At 39.6% G+C, this 17,129-nt stretch overlaps 1 protein-coding gene and 1 pseudogene across 1 annotated transcript; both read left to right on the top strand.

The window, feature by feature from the left end:
- The first annotated feature begins 4,344 nt into the window (after positions 1-4,344).
- Positions 4,345-4,958, top strand: LOC129458236 (integrin beta-1-binding protein 1-like; annotated as a pseudogene).
- A 7,823-nt stretch (positions 4,959-12,781) lies between these two features.
- On the top strand, positions 12,782-16,065 carry RGS2 (regulator of G protein signaling 2). Its single transcript, XM_055234521.1, has 5 exons — positions 12,782-12,960; positions 13,954-14,055; positions 14,151-14,212; positions 14,763-14,929; positions 15,191-16,065. Exons 1-5 carry the CDS (start codon positions 12,851-12,853, stop codon positions 15,383-15,385), a joined length of 636 nt encoding a protein of 211 aa, XP_055090496.1. The 5' UTR covers positions 12,782-12,850; the 3' UTR covers positions 15,386-16,065.
- Positions 16,066-17,129: the final 1,064 nt, after the last annotated feature.

Genomic DNA, 17,129 nt, shown 5'->3' with positions numbered 1-17,129 from the left:
TCTGTTTATATGCTACATGGCAAAAAGAAACCCTAAATATTTTTTTTTTTAAAAGGGGGGATCAGAAGGATAGAAGGTATGTGGGAAAAACAAGTTATTAAAAAATGAAAAAATAAGAAAAAGTAAATAAATTAAAAAGGGGCTTCACAAAGCATAGACAACTTTCTCCAGACACTCTTTATGTTTTATCAGTCATCTGCCAGCCCAGGAAGGAATCATGGTGTTCCCCAAGAGGCAAGACAGCCAGGAGCTGTCCACCTCAGATATGGAAATGAGAAAATAAAAAACAAAATGTCATGTTGGCTGAAATTCTGGAGCTCTTAATTGCTGCTGGTATTTCAGGACAAGAAGTAATGGCTTATCACCTTTTGGCAAGGTAACAGGTTTTGGAAAGACTTGGTCCATCATTCCTTGCTATCTCGACATCAGTGTTGATTTATTCTGTCAGGAAAACTCTACAATCAATAAAAATAAAATAAAACATACTAGAAAAAGTATCTCAGCCCTTCCAAAGATGAAGTATTCACACCAGCTTGAACCCCACTGATTCAGGATATGGATTCTATTCACGTATTTCCTCCTCTTTAAAGAAGAAACTGAGGCCTATAGCTATGAAGAGTTCCCTGGAATCCTGCAGTTACTTAGCACTAGGCCTTGCTGCATCAGCATCTTGGGCACCTAAGTTGTAGCTTTACCCATAGGACAGTATGTGCTGTGGAAGGTCTCTCCTAACCTGGTCAACAGAGTGCAGTCATTTCAGAATACATGTGTAGCCATCTCTGGGCTGGTGTTTATTGTGATCTCATCTCTTTCAGCTCAAGTATCCCAACTTTTCTTGACAGTGGCTGGTGAAGTGAGCCACATGAACAGAAGAAATGGGTGACTATATCAGCTCCTATTCTATATCCTACTTCCAGAAAACCTACAGGCTCCCTGAGGATCATGACTTCATGAAAAGGCAATCAAATGAGATTTTGACATCTCACAGTCAGAGTAAACTTTTGAAAATGTAGATTGGATAACTGCTCCCCAGTGACTCTCTGGTGCCTCTGCCGTTACCATGGGCAGAAAAGACCAGGCTTATAACACAGGTTATAAGGCAAGGGTAAGAAATATGTGGGCCAGAGCCAAGGCTGGAGCTGCACTTGCCCATATCAGCTGACCTTAGCACACATGAGGGAGCTCAGCCAGACCTGCAGAGCCATTCAGCCCAGCCCAGCCTGGCCCTGCCAAAACCAGTGGGCCCCACAAAGGGTTGCAACTTACTTCACCAATTTCACCTTTTAAAATGAAGGAAGAGCTGGGCACAGTGGTTCACATCTGTAATACCAGCACTTTGGGAGACTGAGGCAGGAGGGCCCTTGAGCTCAGGAGTTCAAGACTAGCCTAGGTGACATAGCAAGACCTTGTCTCTACTAAAACTCAAAAAACTTAGCCAGGCTTGGTGGCTTACACCTATGGTCACAGCTGCTCGGGAGGCTGAGGAGGGAGGATCACCTGACCATGGGAAGTTGAGGCTGAAGTGAGCCATGAACGTGCCACTGCACTCCAGCCTGGGTGACAGAGCCAGATGCTGTCTCCAAGAAAAAAAAAAAAAAAAGAAGGTAGAAATAAATGGAATTTTAAAAATTCCTACCAATTTGTTGTCAATGAGATGGTGTGTGTGATATAGCTTGGATGTGCCCTCCAAATCTCCTACTGAAATATAATCCCCAGTGTTGGAGGTAGGGCCTGGTGGAAGGTATTTCGATCATGGGGGCAGATCTCTCATGGCTTGGTGCTGTCCTCACCATAGTGACTTAGTTCTTACAAGATCCAGTCGTTTAAAAATGTGTGGCACCTCCCCTCCCTCCCTCTCCCTCTTGTTCCTGCTTTGACCACGTGACGTGCAAGCTCCCACTTTGCCTTCTGCCATAAGTAAAAGCTCCCAAGACATCACCATAAGCAGTCGCAGTGCTATGCTTCCTGTACGGCCTGCAGAACCGTGAGCCAGTTAAACCTCTTATAAATTACCCTAGTCTCAGGTAATTATTTATAGCAATGCAAGAATGGCCTGATAAAGTGATTTTTAGAGACAGGGTCTCACTCTGTTGCCCAGGCTAAAGTGCAGTGACACAATCATAGTTCACTGAGGTCTCAAACCCCTGGGCTCAAGCAATCCTTCCACCTCAGCCTCAGAATAGCTAGTACCATAGGAAAACACCACTGTGCCCAGCTAATTTTCATTTGTTTGTTTGTTTCTTTGTAGAGACAGGGTCTCGCTATGTTGCCCAGCCTGATCTAGAACTCCTGGGCTCAAGCAAGCCTCCCACCTTGGCCTTCCAAAGTACTGGGATTACAGGTGTGAGTTACCAAGCCTGGCCAAGACTGAGTTGTTAAATTCAGATGAACAAAGCCTGGGTCCCCCACTGCCTAGGGATCAGCCCCTGTGAGGAAAGCTGCATCAGTATCTAACACCCTCAACGATGATCATTCCGAAAAGAAATATCTTGAAGGGCTTCTGCATCATCAAACATTTCACCACATGCAAAAAGAGTTTGAGAAAATTGAGTTTTCCTGGCTCATAATTAGACAGTACAGTCTTAAGGTGTGAAAACTTTTTAAAATTCCAACTTATTTTTTCCTTTTTTTTTTTTTTTTTTTGAGACAGTGTCTCACTCTATTGCCCAGGCTGGAGTGCAGTGGTGCGATCTTGGCTCACTGCAACCTCTGCCTCCCATGTTCAAACAATTCTCCTGCCTCAGCCTCCCAAGTAGCTGGGTCTACAGGTGCATGCCACCATACCCAGCTAATTTTTTATTTTTAGTAGAGATGGGGTTTGACCATGTTGGCCAGGCTGGTCTCAAAACTCTTGACCTCAGATGATCCGCCTGCCTTGGCCTCCCAAAGTGTTGGGATTACAGGCATGAGCCACCGCACCCGGCCATTTCCTCCTTTGTTTTTAAAGGCATAATTGGTGAAGTAAGTTGAAACCCTTTGTAGGGTCCTCCATAATCTTCTCCCCACTTGTGTTCTGCCCTCTCTGTGAACAGTCAAGGCCAGCCAGACATGAAGCGGCTCTGAGAACAACAAGTTTTTGGTGCTCTGTGGCTAAAAGATATAGGGCCACAAAAAGAAGTTTATTTAAGAGAAAGAGAAGCCAGGTGCAGAGGAGCAAACCTCCTCCTAGTTACTCAGGAGGCTGAGGTGGGAGGATTGTTTGAGCCCAGTTTGAGGTTGTAGTATGCTATGATGGTACTTGGGAATAGCCATTGCACTCCAGCCTGGGCAACATAGCAAGACCCTGTCCCTAAAAAAAAAAAAAAAAAAATAGAAGGAGAAGAATTAGCCAGTAATTTACTGTATTTATTCTTTCTCTCTCACCTCCACTGAAATCTACCAGGCACTGATTTGGTTCCAGGCAGAATACTCTCTGGTGTTCTATGATGGTCCATGAGACCTGAAGAACTGAAGTGCCTCACAACAGCCTAGGGGATCACAGAGGGTCTGTTCATAGCCGTGATGCTCAGTGTTGCAGTGGTTCTAGGGGACAGTGTGCCAGTCAGTGGCAGCCCTGCCAGAGGACTTTCAACCAGATCCTGATACCCATGCATTGCTGTGGAAAATGGTGTTACTTATAGTCATGATCAGATTTTTAATAATTAAAGGCCTATCTTATGCAAGTAAAGACAAAGAACTAGCCTCTGATGTTTCTGTTCTTCTAGAGGAAAGACTTTCAAATTTTTTACACATTTAACCTTATTTAAAAATAATGTGAAGGCCTTGAATTAACTTTAATGGAATCCACGCTCAAAAACAAACTATCGGAAATGGAAAAACTGGAAGGCATTAAAAAAGAGCTGAAAACCTCCAACTCTTTGCTTGGACTTAGAATACATTCTTTTAGAAAAGGACTTAGCAAAGAGTGACCTGAACATTTAGAACAAGTTGAACCTGACATTACAAGAAATATCCAGAAGATTTATCAAGCAAAATAATAGACAATGCATTAAAGACACATTCAATTTCAAGTAGCTACAAGCAAACAGCCTTCAAAATATATCAGAAGACTGAAGAACAACTTCAGACAGCACTGAAGAGATGCTTCTGATGAAAATTCCTACATTATGAGAAGTATAAAACTGCCTTCGCAAGAAACTAAGGAGGTTTGGAGTGCTCTGTCTCTAACAGAAGCATAGGCGGCCCTCTGCCTATGCTTGGCGTTGACGTACATTGTTTCCATAAAAAGAACTATGTTAGAATGAAAGGAAGCTATCTGTGCAGACCTGTCTTTAGAACCTTTGAAGATAATAAAATAACATTTGATTCTATGGTGATATTCTCTAGATGAAGCTATGGTGAAAAATGTTTTGGAAAGGAAAAAAAAAAAGAAAGAAAAGACACAGTAGTAGCAGTTCCCAAAGTGGTGAAATCAGTACTAAGAGCAAGTCTGTAGATTCTAGCCTTGGGGGCCTTTCATAGTCCAGCCCTGTGGCCAGCCTCAATACAGATTCCACCAAGAGCTCAGAATAAAGCAACAATAATTCAAACACGTGTGCAGAAATTTCAAATAAAATATGTTGGTGCCATTAAGACACTGAAACTCTCTGAGAGAAGATATCTTGAAGGGCCACTAGACCTGATAAATTATATAGATGTTGCCCAGCAAGATGAAAAGTTGCCTCTTGTTCCTCTGGAGGAAAAATTTATAATGGGAGTTTCCAAATATAATACAAGGATCAACATCAGATCAGTATGATATTTTGTATAGGCATGTTCTATATTTAATCATCTGGATGGTGTGTTATGATGATGGTCTGGGGGTGGAAAAACGCTTAGTGGCTCTGAAGAACACAGATGCAAGCAGTGATGAATACAGCCTGTGGGTTCATCAGTGCAACCAGCTGGAACAAACATAAGCAATTTGAAAAGTTCTATCTGCCACTTTTGACCCTGTATTAACATCTGAGAAATGTTGAATCCTGCAAATCAAGTGAAGGTCAATTTATCTGAAAGTTCAGCTGTGTTCAAAACAGTTTTTCTAATATGCAATGTTGTACTATTATAGAAATATGAAGTGATCCCTTTTCTGGATTTTCTTAAGAAAATGAAATTAATAAAATATTGATCATTTGTTTTTATAATAAGATGTTTTGTATTAAACAGTGGGGAAAAAAAGAAGCTAAAGAGTGGATAGAAAGATAAGCAAACTTATTAATCAGGAAAATAAAGTTTAAAAAAAGTAGTGCATATGGAATAAGTTTTAAATGATAAAGTCAGATCCACCATTTGCTAAAGATGACAGATCAGGCCGCTGTTGATGAAAAAGAAAACATGAACAGTGGAATCCTGAAATTAGATATAATGGATGCATCAGAGTATGGGTACTTGTAAAAATAAATCCAAAAGAATTCCGAAAAAATATGACTAATGTTGTGTAGTTAAATACAGCTCATGTAGGCTGGGCTAGGCCAAGTGGCTATCCTGGCTTCAGCTGGGCTTGTTTTCAAATTTATTTTAGAAACTCTTAACCAGATGTTCACTGTAAATTAACTGAAGGAGATAAAATAGTTGACACACTGAAAAATTATAAGTCTCCAAGTGAGAAATCTTCACTACAATCAGAAATGGGGGGAAATGCAGTCAGAGAGGGAGAGACAAAAGCTCCAGTGGCAACTTTAAGTCCTTCCTACAGTGCACTGAGAAAAAGAAATGTTTTCACCAAATAGCTAACGTGGGGATGATTCACTCTGTAAAGATAGTGAAGAAGCCTGCAAAAAAAGATTAAAAGATTAACATGTAAAGAGCTGTACATTTCCAAAACACTTTTGAGGAAGAACATAAATATTTGGGAAAGTAACTTCATTCAGAAAAATAACTCAAAATGGATCACCAACCTAAATGTAAAATGCAAAACTATAAATTCCTAGAAGAGAATCTCCAAGGAGAAAATCTAGATGACCTTGGACATGAAAATGAATATCACATCAAGATCCAATCCATGAAAGAAAGAATTGATAAACTGGACTTCATTAAAATTTAAAAAAAAAAAAAATCTCTGCTCTGCAAAAGACAACGTCAGTGTAGTGGAAAGAGAAGCCACAGATTGGGACAAAATACCTGCAAAGGGGATATCTGGTTTTAAAAAACCTCTAATCCAAAACATACAAAGAATTCTTAAAACTCAACAATAAGAAAACAAACAATTCAACTAAAAAATGGGCCAAAGAACATACCAGACATCTCACCCAAGATAATACATATGGCAAATAAGCATGTGAAAAGATACTCTACATCATATGTCATTAGAGAAATGCAAAATGAAACAACAGTGAGATACCAATACATGCCTGTTAAAATGGCCAAAATCCAGAACTACAGCAAATGCCAAAAATGATATGCAGCAACAGGAATTCCCATTTGTTGCTGGTGGGAATGCAACATGGTACAGTCACTTTGGAAGTGGTTGGTGGTTTCTCATGAAACTAATCATACTCTTACCTTATGATTGAGCAATTATGCCCTTTAATATCTGCCCAAAGGAGTTGAAAACTTGCGCCCACACAAAAACCTGCACGTGAATGTTTATATCAGCATTATTCATATTTGTCAAAACTTGGAAGCAACCAAGATGTCCTTCAGCAGGTGAGTGGATAAACTGTGGTACATCTAGACAATGGAATATTATTCAGCACTAAAAAGAAATGAGCTATTAAGCCCTGAAAAGACATGGAGGAAACATAAATGCATATTACTAAATGAAAGAAGCCAATCTGAAAAGCTACATATTGTATGATTCCAACTATAACAGTCTGGAAAAGGCAAAACTATGGAGACAGAAAACAGAAAATTGGTGGTTGCTAGGGCTTATAGGGTTATGGGGGAAGGAGGGAGGAATGGGCAGAGCACAGAGAATTTTTAGGGCAGAGTGAAAATACTATGATGTTATAATGGTGGATACATGTCATTATAACTGTGTCTAAACCCACAGAACGTACAACACCAAGAACAAACCCTAATGTCAACTATGGACTCTGGGTGGTAATGATGTGTCAATATAAGTTTATCAACTGTCGGATATTAGTAATGGGGAGGTTATGTATGTATGGGAGCAGAAGACATATGCGCTACCTCTGTACCTTCCTCTCAAATGTGCTGTAATCTGCTCTACAAAAATACTCTTTAAATTAAAAAGTAACTTTACATCGCTGATGTGCCCAAAGGAGCATTTGGAAGGGCCCAAGAAGACCACCAGGACACTTCATAAACAAACAGATCCCCCAAAAAGAATGAGGGTCCTGCATAGGAGCAAGACAGAAAAACGGACAAAAGAGTCACCTAGAAGAAACTAGTCCTACTACAAAGTTTAGCTCAAGGCCAGTCCTGAGAACTATGTGCTGTCATCTACCAAGCTGTCCACGACATTTCCAGTATTGTTTTATTTTAAATTCCTACAAAGGAAGAGTGCTATAACTACTTGTGCCTGAAAGATCAGTAGCTTAAGCATAAGAAAGCTAAACAATATGCCTGAGTTCTAAGTAAATTAGGGCAGAAACTAGGAACAAAAAGCAAGTATCCCAATTATGGACAACCCCTCCAGCCATCCCACTCTCCTAAGGGTACTTCATGAAAAGAACTGCAAAATTATTCTGTCTTTTGAAACTGGGAACTTTTGAGGGGACTAGTGCCACATGGCAATTGTGTCAAGGCCTACAGACATCTCTTAAAAGCATTGTATTTTTTCTAATTAATTCTGTTGAGATTTTGGAATTTTTGTTTCAAAAATGTGTTTGGGAGCGGAATCCACAAGGTTTTAGGTTATTAGGAAGTAGTCCATGAATAAAAACCTGTGAAAACCAATGTCTAAAATGGATTAATGCTCTCTACATAGGAATAGTCATCAGTATACTGAAAAAGAAATACTAATGTAAACAGATTCCTTATTTACTAGATGAAAAATGGCTTTCTTCAGACTTTTTAAAAAAGACTTTGTGACTATTATCATATAGATATTTAAAATTTTGTATTTGGTTAACTTAATATCCCCAAATTTCAAAAAAGTCGTCAATAGGACACTTGACACTCCAATGGTTTGGCAAAATTCCAGGGACAGAAATTAAAATCTCAGTCAAAAGAAACACCAAAAAAGAAATTCCTAGCTTTAACTCATAGACAATATGCCAACTATGTAACCTATTTTATAAGAAAGTATTTATATCCCCTATTCTCCCCTGGTATTCCATGCACAAAAAGAGTGTAGCAGCAGGAACACACAACAATTCCCTTACTCAGACCTCATACTTACAGTCCTTTACCTTACAGACCTAATAGCTACAACAATCTATCCAAGGTATTTTCAATATACGTTAGTATTTTTTTAGGAAAAAAAAAAACAAACTTCATGATGCTCCTGTTGTTGCTTTACGAAGGGCATCTAGATGTTTTTGTAAAAAGGGGGCTGTTAAATTCAAGCAGGACCTACCTGCATTGGAAGTATGACATACTCCATATCATATACTTGGTATATACTTGGTATAAATTTAAGACAGAACCATGGAATTACACTAACTGGAATGTATCAATACAAGGATTGGTAAAATTATTAACTTAGCTATAATACATGTCAAGTATTAGGTTTAACCCGTGATTCATTTCTGACAAAAACACTCATTTTCTCTCAGCTTCTAGGTATGAAAATTATATTCTCAAAAATTAATCATAATTTTTAAATCTCAGATCATATTAGGGGTTAAGGAGTATAGCACAAAATCTCATGAGGTCATATTTTCATTCTGTTAAAAGAATATTTCACCAACTAACGTTAAATAGGACAAAAAAAATTTTAAAAGACAGGCATTATACTTCTTTAAATATATTCAGCAACTAGGGTAATAAAAGTTTTCCTTTTTTCCAATTACTCATGACCACATAGCATTTAACTTCCTGATTTTTTCCTTTTTTTTTTTTAACTAACCCACCTATTTAACATTTCATAAGGTAAATGATAGGTTTACAGCTCTTAGAAATTTGGAAACTAAATTATCTTACTAACTGAAAAAAGCAAAGCACAGAATAATACACAGAATGATACTTTTGTGTTTTTAAAAGCAAGTATCTTGGTTCCTAAATTTCCTACTTTTCTTAATTTATTTATTTATTTATTATTATTTTTTTTTAAGAGGCAGGGTCTCCCTCTGTCACCCAGGCTAGAGGGCAGTGGCACCATCATGGCTCACTGTAGCCTCAAAGTCCCTGGGCTCAAGCAATCCTCCCACCTCAACCGCCTGAGTAGACGGGGCTACAGGTGCATACCACCATGCGTAGGTAATTTTTTTTAATATATTTTTATACAGACAGGGTCTAGCTATGCTGCCCAAGCTGGTCTTGAACTCCTGGGCTCAAGCAAGCCTCCTTCCTTGGCCTTCAAACTGCTGTGATTACAGGTGTGAGCCACAGCATCCAATGGCTTCCACATTTCTAAAGCTTAAGTAGGCAAATTATTTTATATAAATATTTTTAGTTAATAGGAATAGGAATTAATAACTTTTATTAATAATGGTTAGCATAGAGTGGGAGCAGAAGGGAGAAGTATGACGGGAAATTTTTACTCTTCATAATTTAAGACACACAAGATATATAATACAAGAATCTAAGATACATTATGCAAGCAATTTGTATTTTTTCTTTGCCTTCCTCTATAAATTTTTTTAAAAATATAGAAAGTTCATAAATTATCTGGAAAACCTCCACCACTAATTGTTCAATCAATCTCTCCAGTAGAGGGCATGGTAGGTTCAACACAGAAAATGTATGGTTAGGTTATCAGCCACTCTCAAACTGCGGTTTTGCTGTGCAACTTTTAAAACCCACTGCATTGTTTCTTCCTCTACCACAGGATGGAAAATATGTGTCATCTTTATGTGGAGCAATTCTGTTTACCTAAAAGCCAGTTGCAACAACAAAAAGGGAAGTCATCAAAGATTCCAGCTTTTGTTTTACATATATATACGTAAATATACGTAATGCATATGTAAATATACATGTAATACATATTACATATATGCATGAAATATATAAGATGTATATATTCATGTTACATATATTACATGTATATGTAAATATACATATATTGGCCTGTCTTTTAAAAGACATTAACATGACAAGTTTTTGAGGAAAAGGTTTCTATAGCAGGTACTGCCTTAACTCTTAAAATTACACATAGATACAAAAGTTACAAGTTGATTTATATCCAGATTTATTAACCAACCACATAATTTTCAGAGAAAAATTAATTTTCTGCCACCTAACATCAGTCACCGATCTGGAAGGGTTTATGAAAAAAGCAAAGAATTATATTAAACACAAAACCATCAAGAATAATCTATATTTAAACCAGTTACTTACACAGGTATATGTATATTCATTTTCATTAATATATTGAGATGATTCAACTTCCTTGGCTTGGAGATATCTGAAAAGTGTAATTAATTATTATTATTAAGATACAGGGTCTCACTCTATCACTCAGGTTGGAGTGCAATGGCACAGTCATAGCTCACTGTAACTTGAATGCTTGAGCCTCGAACTTCTGAGCTCAAGCCTTCCACCTGCCTCAGCCTCCCAAAGTGCTGGGATTTCCAGCATGAACCACAATACCCAACCTGAAAAGTCTGTTAATCAGTTTCCTTATTTTTCTGATTTATTATCCAGTGAGCATTTATTAAATATCTATAACGAGCTTGATCTACAAATTTGGGTATCTTGTGTATTTGTGTACCTACAAATTGAAACATCTTGATATTTAATATTACCTACACATTTATAACCTAATTACCTCTGAGTTAATCCTCGTATGATTTTTCCATCTTGAACAGCTATGGTTTGAACATTTCCATTTTCCACACATATGCAAATCAGTAATAAACTTCCGTACAGTACTTTAGAGCTTAGTAAAGACCTTTCATGTAAGAGTCACATAATATCCTATGAGGCTGGCAAGAAAATACATGTTACTCTTATTACAGATGAGAAACTGGGACTCAAAGAGGTGTGAAGCTAGTGTCTCAACAGTTACTTAGCATTTACTGGGTAAGCCCAGGCTGTAACTGGGTCTCTTGACAGAAGTCCAGCTCTCTCTCTCTCTGCTGCCTCTTTTTCAGAACTCCTGGCCTACCAGCGAATTTAACTGTCTATGAGTAAATTCTAACATCTAAGGTTCTAAATATAAAATATATTGAGGTTTACATTGGTGAGAAAAAACAAGTGTGCGTATTACAGGTAGCTGATAAATACGTATTGAGTCATCAGAAAGTGAAAATAGATGTAGGAATATTATGCAAAGTATAGGAGAGGAAGAGCATATGCTTAAGAAAAAATGGCATTCCTAGAGTTAACAAGCATGTTTCAAAGTATCTATTACTGAAATCTACACGATTTTCCTTTCCACAATAAAGTCCACAACTCTTGTCTTAAATAATAACTGCAGGTTTTGCCCTCCAAGTCAAATTTGGAGCCCCAACTACTGGCAGCTCACCGTAAGAATATATTAACTATTTCCAATTTTCTTTGAAGAAGTCGAATACCAAGTAGAGAAAATATCTGCAGCTTGGTTGCAAAGCCGCTTAAACATTCACTGGCTAGTTCTGGTAATATTATCCGAAATCAGCTCATTTTGTGGTTGAGGTAATCTATTTGTCTTTACCAATCAAGTCGTTTTAAAACCTTCAGGAGTAAAGATACTTGAAGAATTAACAAATAAAACTTAATCAAGGAAACTGTTAACTCCTCCTCTCCCCTACTTTTTGCCAGTTATTAAATGTTCTGGTAAATCCTAACTCAACAAGAATGACTCATGAGGAAATCCTGACTCCTTGAACTCACTGATTCTGGTGCATTACAGCTATGAAATCCCTGTGTCTCCAGCTTTCTCTCCCACCATAAGGAAACCTGTGATTTCTATTTTGGCAGGAGATGTGACCAAGGGCTCCTGAGCAATGACCCTATAGACAGACCCAGCCACGTGCCTAGTAGTGATCAAAAATGCAAACCCAATTAAAGCACTGTCTTCTGATAAATTCACTTTCTCTTGTTCAATCCCTAATGTTAATTCTCAAAGTGTTCCAAGACGCCCCAGCAAGCTGTAGAGCAGGTCCCACCCTGCCCCTGGGCAATCAACGTTTCAGGTTACTCCTTCCTTAAGTGGCAGAGAGAAACGGGCGAGGGTCTCCCCGTTGCCTCAGTTCATAGACCAGGGGGTGTCGAATGAGTCCTACGGCAGGACAGCAAACAAGAAATGAGGCGTGGGGTCAGGGAACGCGCTCAAAAAAGGAAGAAAAATCCCACTCTTCATTCGAAATCAGGCCACTGCACTCCGGCCTCGTGGCGGGCGACCTCCTCCGGCCAGGGAATCGCCGCTCTGGCCTCCGGCTGGGGAGCCCGTCACGGTGGGTAAGGGAGCGCCGGTGCCCCCGCCGGGCCGCAGCCAACTTCGGCTCCCTCCCTCCGTCGCAAAGCCCTCGAGCCCGCCCGGCCGCCACGCTTCAGCAAAAGGTCGTGCGCAGCGGCCCACACTGAAGACTCTCCGTCTGCTCCCACACCTGCCACTGCTAGCCGCTGCTATGTGGCCCGAGTGCGCAAGACGCCAGGGCCGCATACGTCAGCAGCGCCCCGGTTTCGAGACCCTTCGGCAGCAACCGTCACTGCCGCCGGCGGGCGCTGACCCCCATCCCCGTGCCCTTCTGCAGCCGACCAATCCGAGTCCTCTTGAGGCGGGGCCGGAGCCGCGAGGCCCCGCCCCCAAGCCGAGGCCTGTTATAAATGCTGCGACGCACGCCCAGCCGCAAACAGCCGGGGCCCTAGCGGGAGGACGATAATGCAAAGTGCTATGTTCTTGGCTGTTCAACACGACTGCAGACCCATGGACAAGAGCGCAGGCAGCGGCCACAAGAGCGAGGAGAAGCGGGAAAAGATGAAACGGACCCTGTGAGTATGGCTTTCTTCCCTCTCCCGCCACCCCCTGCCCCACACTGCGAGCTGCAAACGCGATACTTTCGGGCTCGCCTTTGACGTTAGGAAACTAGCCTGAGTCTCTGCAGGGAAAAAAAAAAAAAAATTCGAAAAGGTCAATTTGTTAAGTAAGGTTAAATCTGGGTGATGCTCGGGTAGAGTTTAGGAACCGAGGGAGACAGTTGATATGAGGGCGGTGGTTGATGCGCTAAGAAATTGCGGGTCGCTTTTTGTCCTCCTGCATTCAAAATGACATCAGAATCCTGCGGCTGAAGCGCGTCCCCCGCATTCATACGTTGCATGATGAGTTCTCATCAGTTTACACAGCTACTGGAAGGAGATACTCTTGCTAGTTCTGAATATACTCGTTTAAAATCCATTTTTGTTTTTTAATTATAGAGCAGATCTCACCCAGTCCGAATGTGGAACAAATAATTGTTACGCAGCGTCTGCTTAAAAGAATTGTTGTAGGTGGAGAAGGAAGAGCGCAGGGGAATCAATCACCCACCTCTTTGTACAGTCTCTGGTGTGGTCCAGAACCTCCTGCTCTAAAGAGAGAAGCGTGGGTCGGCTCCAGACAGTTCCATGTCTGTCCTTTTCATTAAAGTGCAAAACGTCTCGAAATTGTAATTAACCTTGCAAACAAACTGATGCCCTTTGTGAGCCAGAAATAGTATCTGCCTTTTGAACTAAATTCATTAACAATTCTTTAAAATACCCTAGTGATTCTAGGTAGCCCTGCCCTTAATTGTAAAACTAGTAGATACGATCAGATTAATGGATGAAACTGCTCAGTACATGAGGTTTAAATGTTAGGTGGATAAGACTGTTATTTGAAGAGTTCTTGCTTTGCCTTATGCGGTTTGTTTCTAGTTACTGGGTGACTTTATTTGGTAAAAATGCGTTCAGCTGCAGTAGCATATTCAAGTGTTGCTACTTAGTAATTATCTTTTTAATTTTTTGTTTTAGTTTAAAAGATTGGAAGACCCGTTTGAGCTACTTCTTGCAAAATTCCTCTACTCCTGGAAAGCCCAAAACCGGCAAAAAAAGCAAACAGCAAGCTTTCATCAAGTAAGTTGAGAATCCTTTGCTTGCAAATATCAATAGTTAGCTGCTGAACTGAAAAGGGGATGTGCATAAGCTAACAAGCAGAACCTCTCTTGCAGGCCTTCTCCTGAGGAAGCACAGCTGTGGTCAGAAGCATTTGACGAGCTGCTAGCCAGCAAATGTAAGTTAACTCTTGAACTTGAGCCATTGCTAACATAGCAAAAGCCTGGAAAGGCTGCGTCCACCTAACAAAAGAGCAGCTTACCTGAGGGGGATTAGACTGCAGTCACTATAGGATAAAGCCTGTTTTTCTCTCCTTTATTTTCCAGAGTTTAACAAATAAATGCGTATATTCTCTCCAGGTGGGGAAGAAAATCAGCCTAAACAAATTAAAGTGGCAGTTGCTTATAGTTAAGGTTGAGTCAGTTTTTCCATTGCATACAATGTTTTCAAGAGGCTTAGTTCCCAGAGAATTTATGGCTCCCCTATAAATATTTACTTTGCATTGACAGCAAAGTACTTATATTTTTGCAGCAGAGTGCCAACATAAGCCTTTTGCCTACTGGTATCTTAGTCTTTAAAAAGCTAAATTTTGAGAATTAACAGGTTTGAGTGAAATCTAGAAAATTCATTTAGAAATAATTAAAATGTGAGGGATAGGAGAAACATAAAGAATCATTTGGTCTCTCAGTCCTTCACATTCTGCATGCTTTCTTTTCTCCCCCCTTCAGATGGTCTTGCTGCATTCAGGGCTTTTTTAAAGTCGGAATTCTGTGAAGAAAATATTGAATTCTGGCTGGCCTGTGAAGACTTCAAAAAAACCAAATCACCCCAAAAGCTGTCCTCAAAAGCAAGGAAAATATATACTGACTTCATAGAAAAGGAAGCTCCAAAAGAGGTAAGGAAACAAGTTCCTAATTGCAGCACAATCTGGACATTTTTAGCACAAAAGTGAAACAAAATGATCAAGGACAAAGCGGGGCTAGAAGGAGGGGTAAAAAGTCCCTCCACGTTGTAGCTCTCAGTTATGTTAAAGTTCTCCCGTGACTTAGCTAGTAAAGCTAATCACACGTTATAATTTTTATTTTTTGTTTTCAAATACCTAATTTTAATCTTTAACTCTGAATACCAAATAAACAACTTTTTTGTTTTATTTCAGATAAACATAGATTTTCAAACCAAAACTCTGATTGCCCAGAATATACAAGAAGCTACAAGTGGCTGCTTTACAACTGCCCAGAAAAGGGTATACAGCTTGATGGAGAACAACTCTTATCCCCGTTTCTTGGAGTCAGAATTCTACCAGGACTTGTGTAAAAAGCCACAAATCACCACAGAGCCTCATGCTACATGAAATGTAAAAGGGAGCCCAGAAATGGAGGACATTTCATTCTTTTTCCTGAGGGGAAAGACTGTGACCTGCCATAAAGACTGACCTTGAATTCAGCCTGGATGTTCAGGAAACATCACTCAGAACTATTGATTCAAAGTTGGGTAGTGAATCAGGAAGCCAGTAACTGACTAGGAGAAGCTGGTATCAGAACAGCTTCCCTCACTGCGTACAGAACGCAAGAAGGGAATAGGTGGTCTGAACGTGATGTCTCACTCTGAAAAGCAGGAATGTAAGATGATGAAAGAGACAATGTAATACTGTTGGTCCAAAAGCATTTAAAATCAATAGATCTGGGATTATGTGGCCTTAGGTAGCTGGTTGTACATCTTTCCCTAAATTGATCCATGTTACCACATAGTAGTTGTAGTTTAGGACTCAATAACAGTAAAGTGTTTACTATGTGCAAGGGTATTGAAATTCTTATGACCACAGATCATCAGTACTGTTGTCTCATGTAATGCTAAAACTGAAATGATCTGTGTTTGCATTGTTAAAAACGATGTGTGAAATAGAACGAGTGCTATGGTGTTGAAAACTTGCAGTGTCCGTTATGAGTGCCAAAAATCTGTCTTGAAGGCAGCTACACTTTGAAGTGGTCTTTGAATACTTTTAATAAATTTATTTTGATAAATAATATTGAACACTTGGAGTCTAGATGTGATTTTATTTTTGATAACTGGAAATGTGGCAGATAAAGGGAAAACATCTTTATAGTAAAAGACATTTCTGTTTTTGTGCCTGCCCAGTGAGAACTGACAGTCTTCAGAACTGAGAAATGATAGTTGCAGACAGATAATTCTTTTTTTAAAACCTATAAGCATTATGCAGACCTAAGGAAGTCACATCCTTAGAACCACTGCATTTATGCTTTCTAATCTTAAAAAAAATCAAGCTTGTTAATGAAACACCGATCTAAAGCCTTCTGTATCTAAGTATCAGCTAAATATGAGAAGTAAATGTAATGGAGACAAGCACAAAAATTATTCACATAATTAAGCTTCTCAGATGAAGAAAGCAGCCAAATAAGGTCAATGTAGGCCTGTCTTTATTTACTTTCCGTTGGTTCCAAGCTCCCCCACCGGTACCGGCATGGGCTTCCAAGATAAATACCTGAAATTGTTCCCTTCCATAATGTATCAATACAAAATCTCAGAATTTTCCTGATTTTCATGCCTTCATTTGGCCAACAAAGAATCTATGTTACTTTAGGTAATGATAAAGTCAGAAGAAGTGCACTTTTGTTTCTTAGACTTAAATCCAGAAATGTGCTTTTTTCCACTTGAGAGAGGAAGCCCTTGAATCTGTTTTCAAACTGGCTAATTAAAAAACACCCCTTCCTCAGCAGGCTGTTTTTTTCAATGTCCTTGATTATGGTCTTAATAAGAAAGGAGGAGGAACCCTGATTTTAGAGTTGGAAGAACTGACCCAAAGTAATCATTTCTCATAGCTTTGTGACCCTGAGTGTCCCCATTGTCTTCTCTGACTCTTCATTTTAGACCTTCCTGCCTTTCTGGTTTTATAAAGTAGTAAGGGACTTCAGAAATCATGAAGCACTAAGAATATTTTTTTTCTGATTTGCCAAAAGAAAAATTGACCTCCAGTAGTTTACTGTTTCCATTGTGATTGCACTAATTTTCACCTTAGCCAGAGTTTCTGGCACCAACAAGCACAAGCTCTATTAGAGAGACTACCTTGTCTACTCCTG

The sequence above is a fragment of the Symphalangus syndactylus genome, chromosome 19 (assembly GCF_028878055.3).
Source record: "Symphalangus syndactylus isolate Jambi chromosome 19, NHGRI_mSymSyn1-v2.1_pri, whole genome shotgun sequence".
Classification (NCBI taxonomy): domain Eukaryota; kingdom Metazoa; phylum Chordata; class Mammalia; order Primates; family Hylobatidae; genus Symphalangus; species Symphalangus syndactylus.
This window is presented reverse-complemented; position numbering and strand designations above follow the sequence as displayed.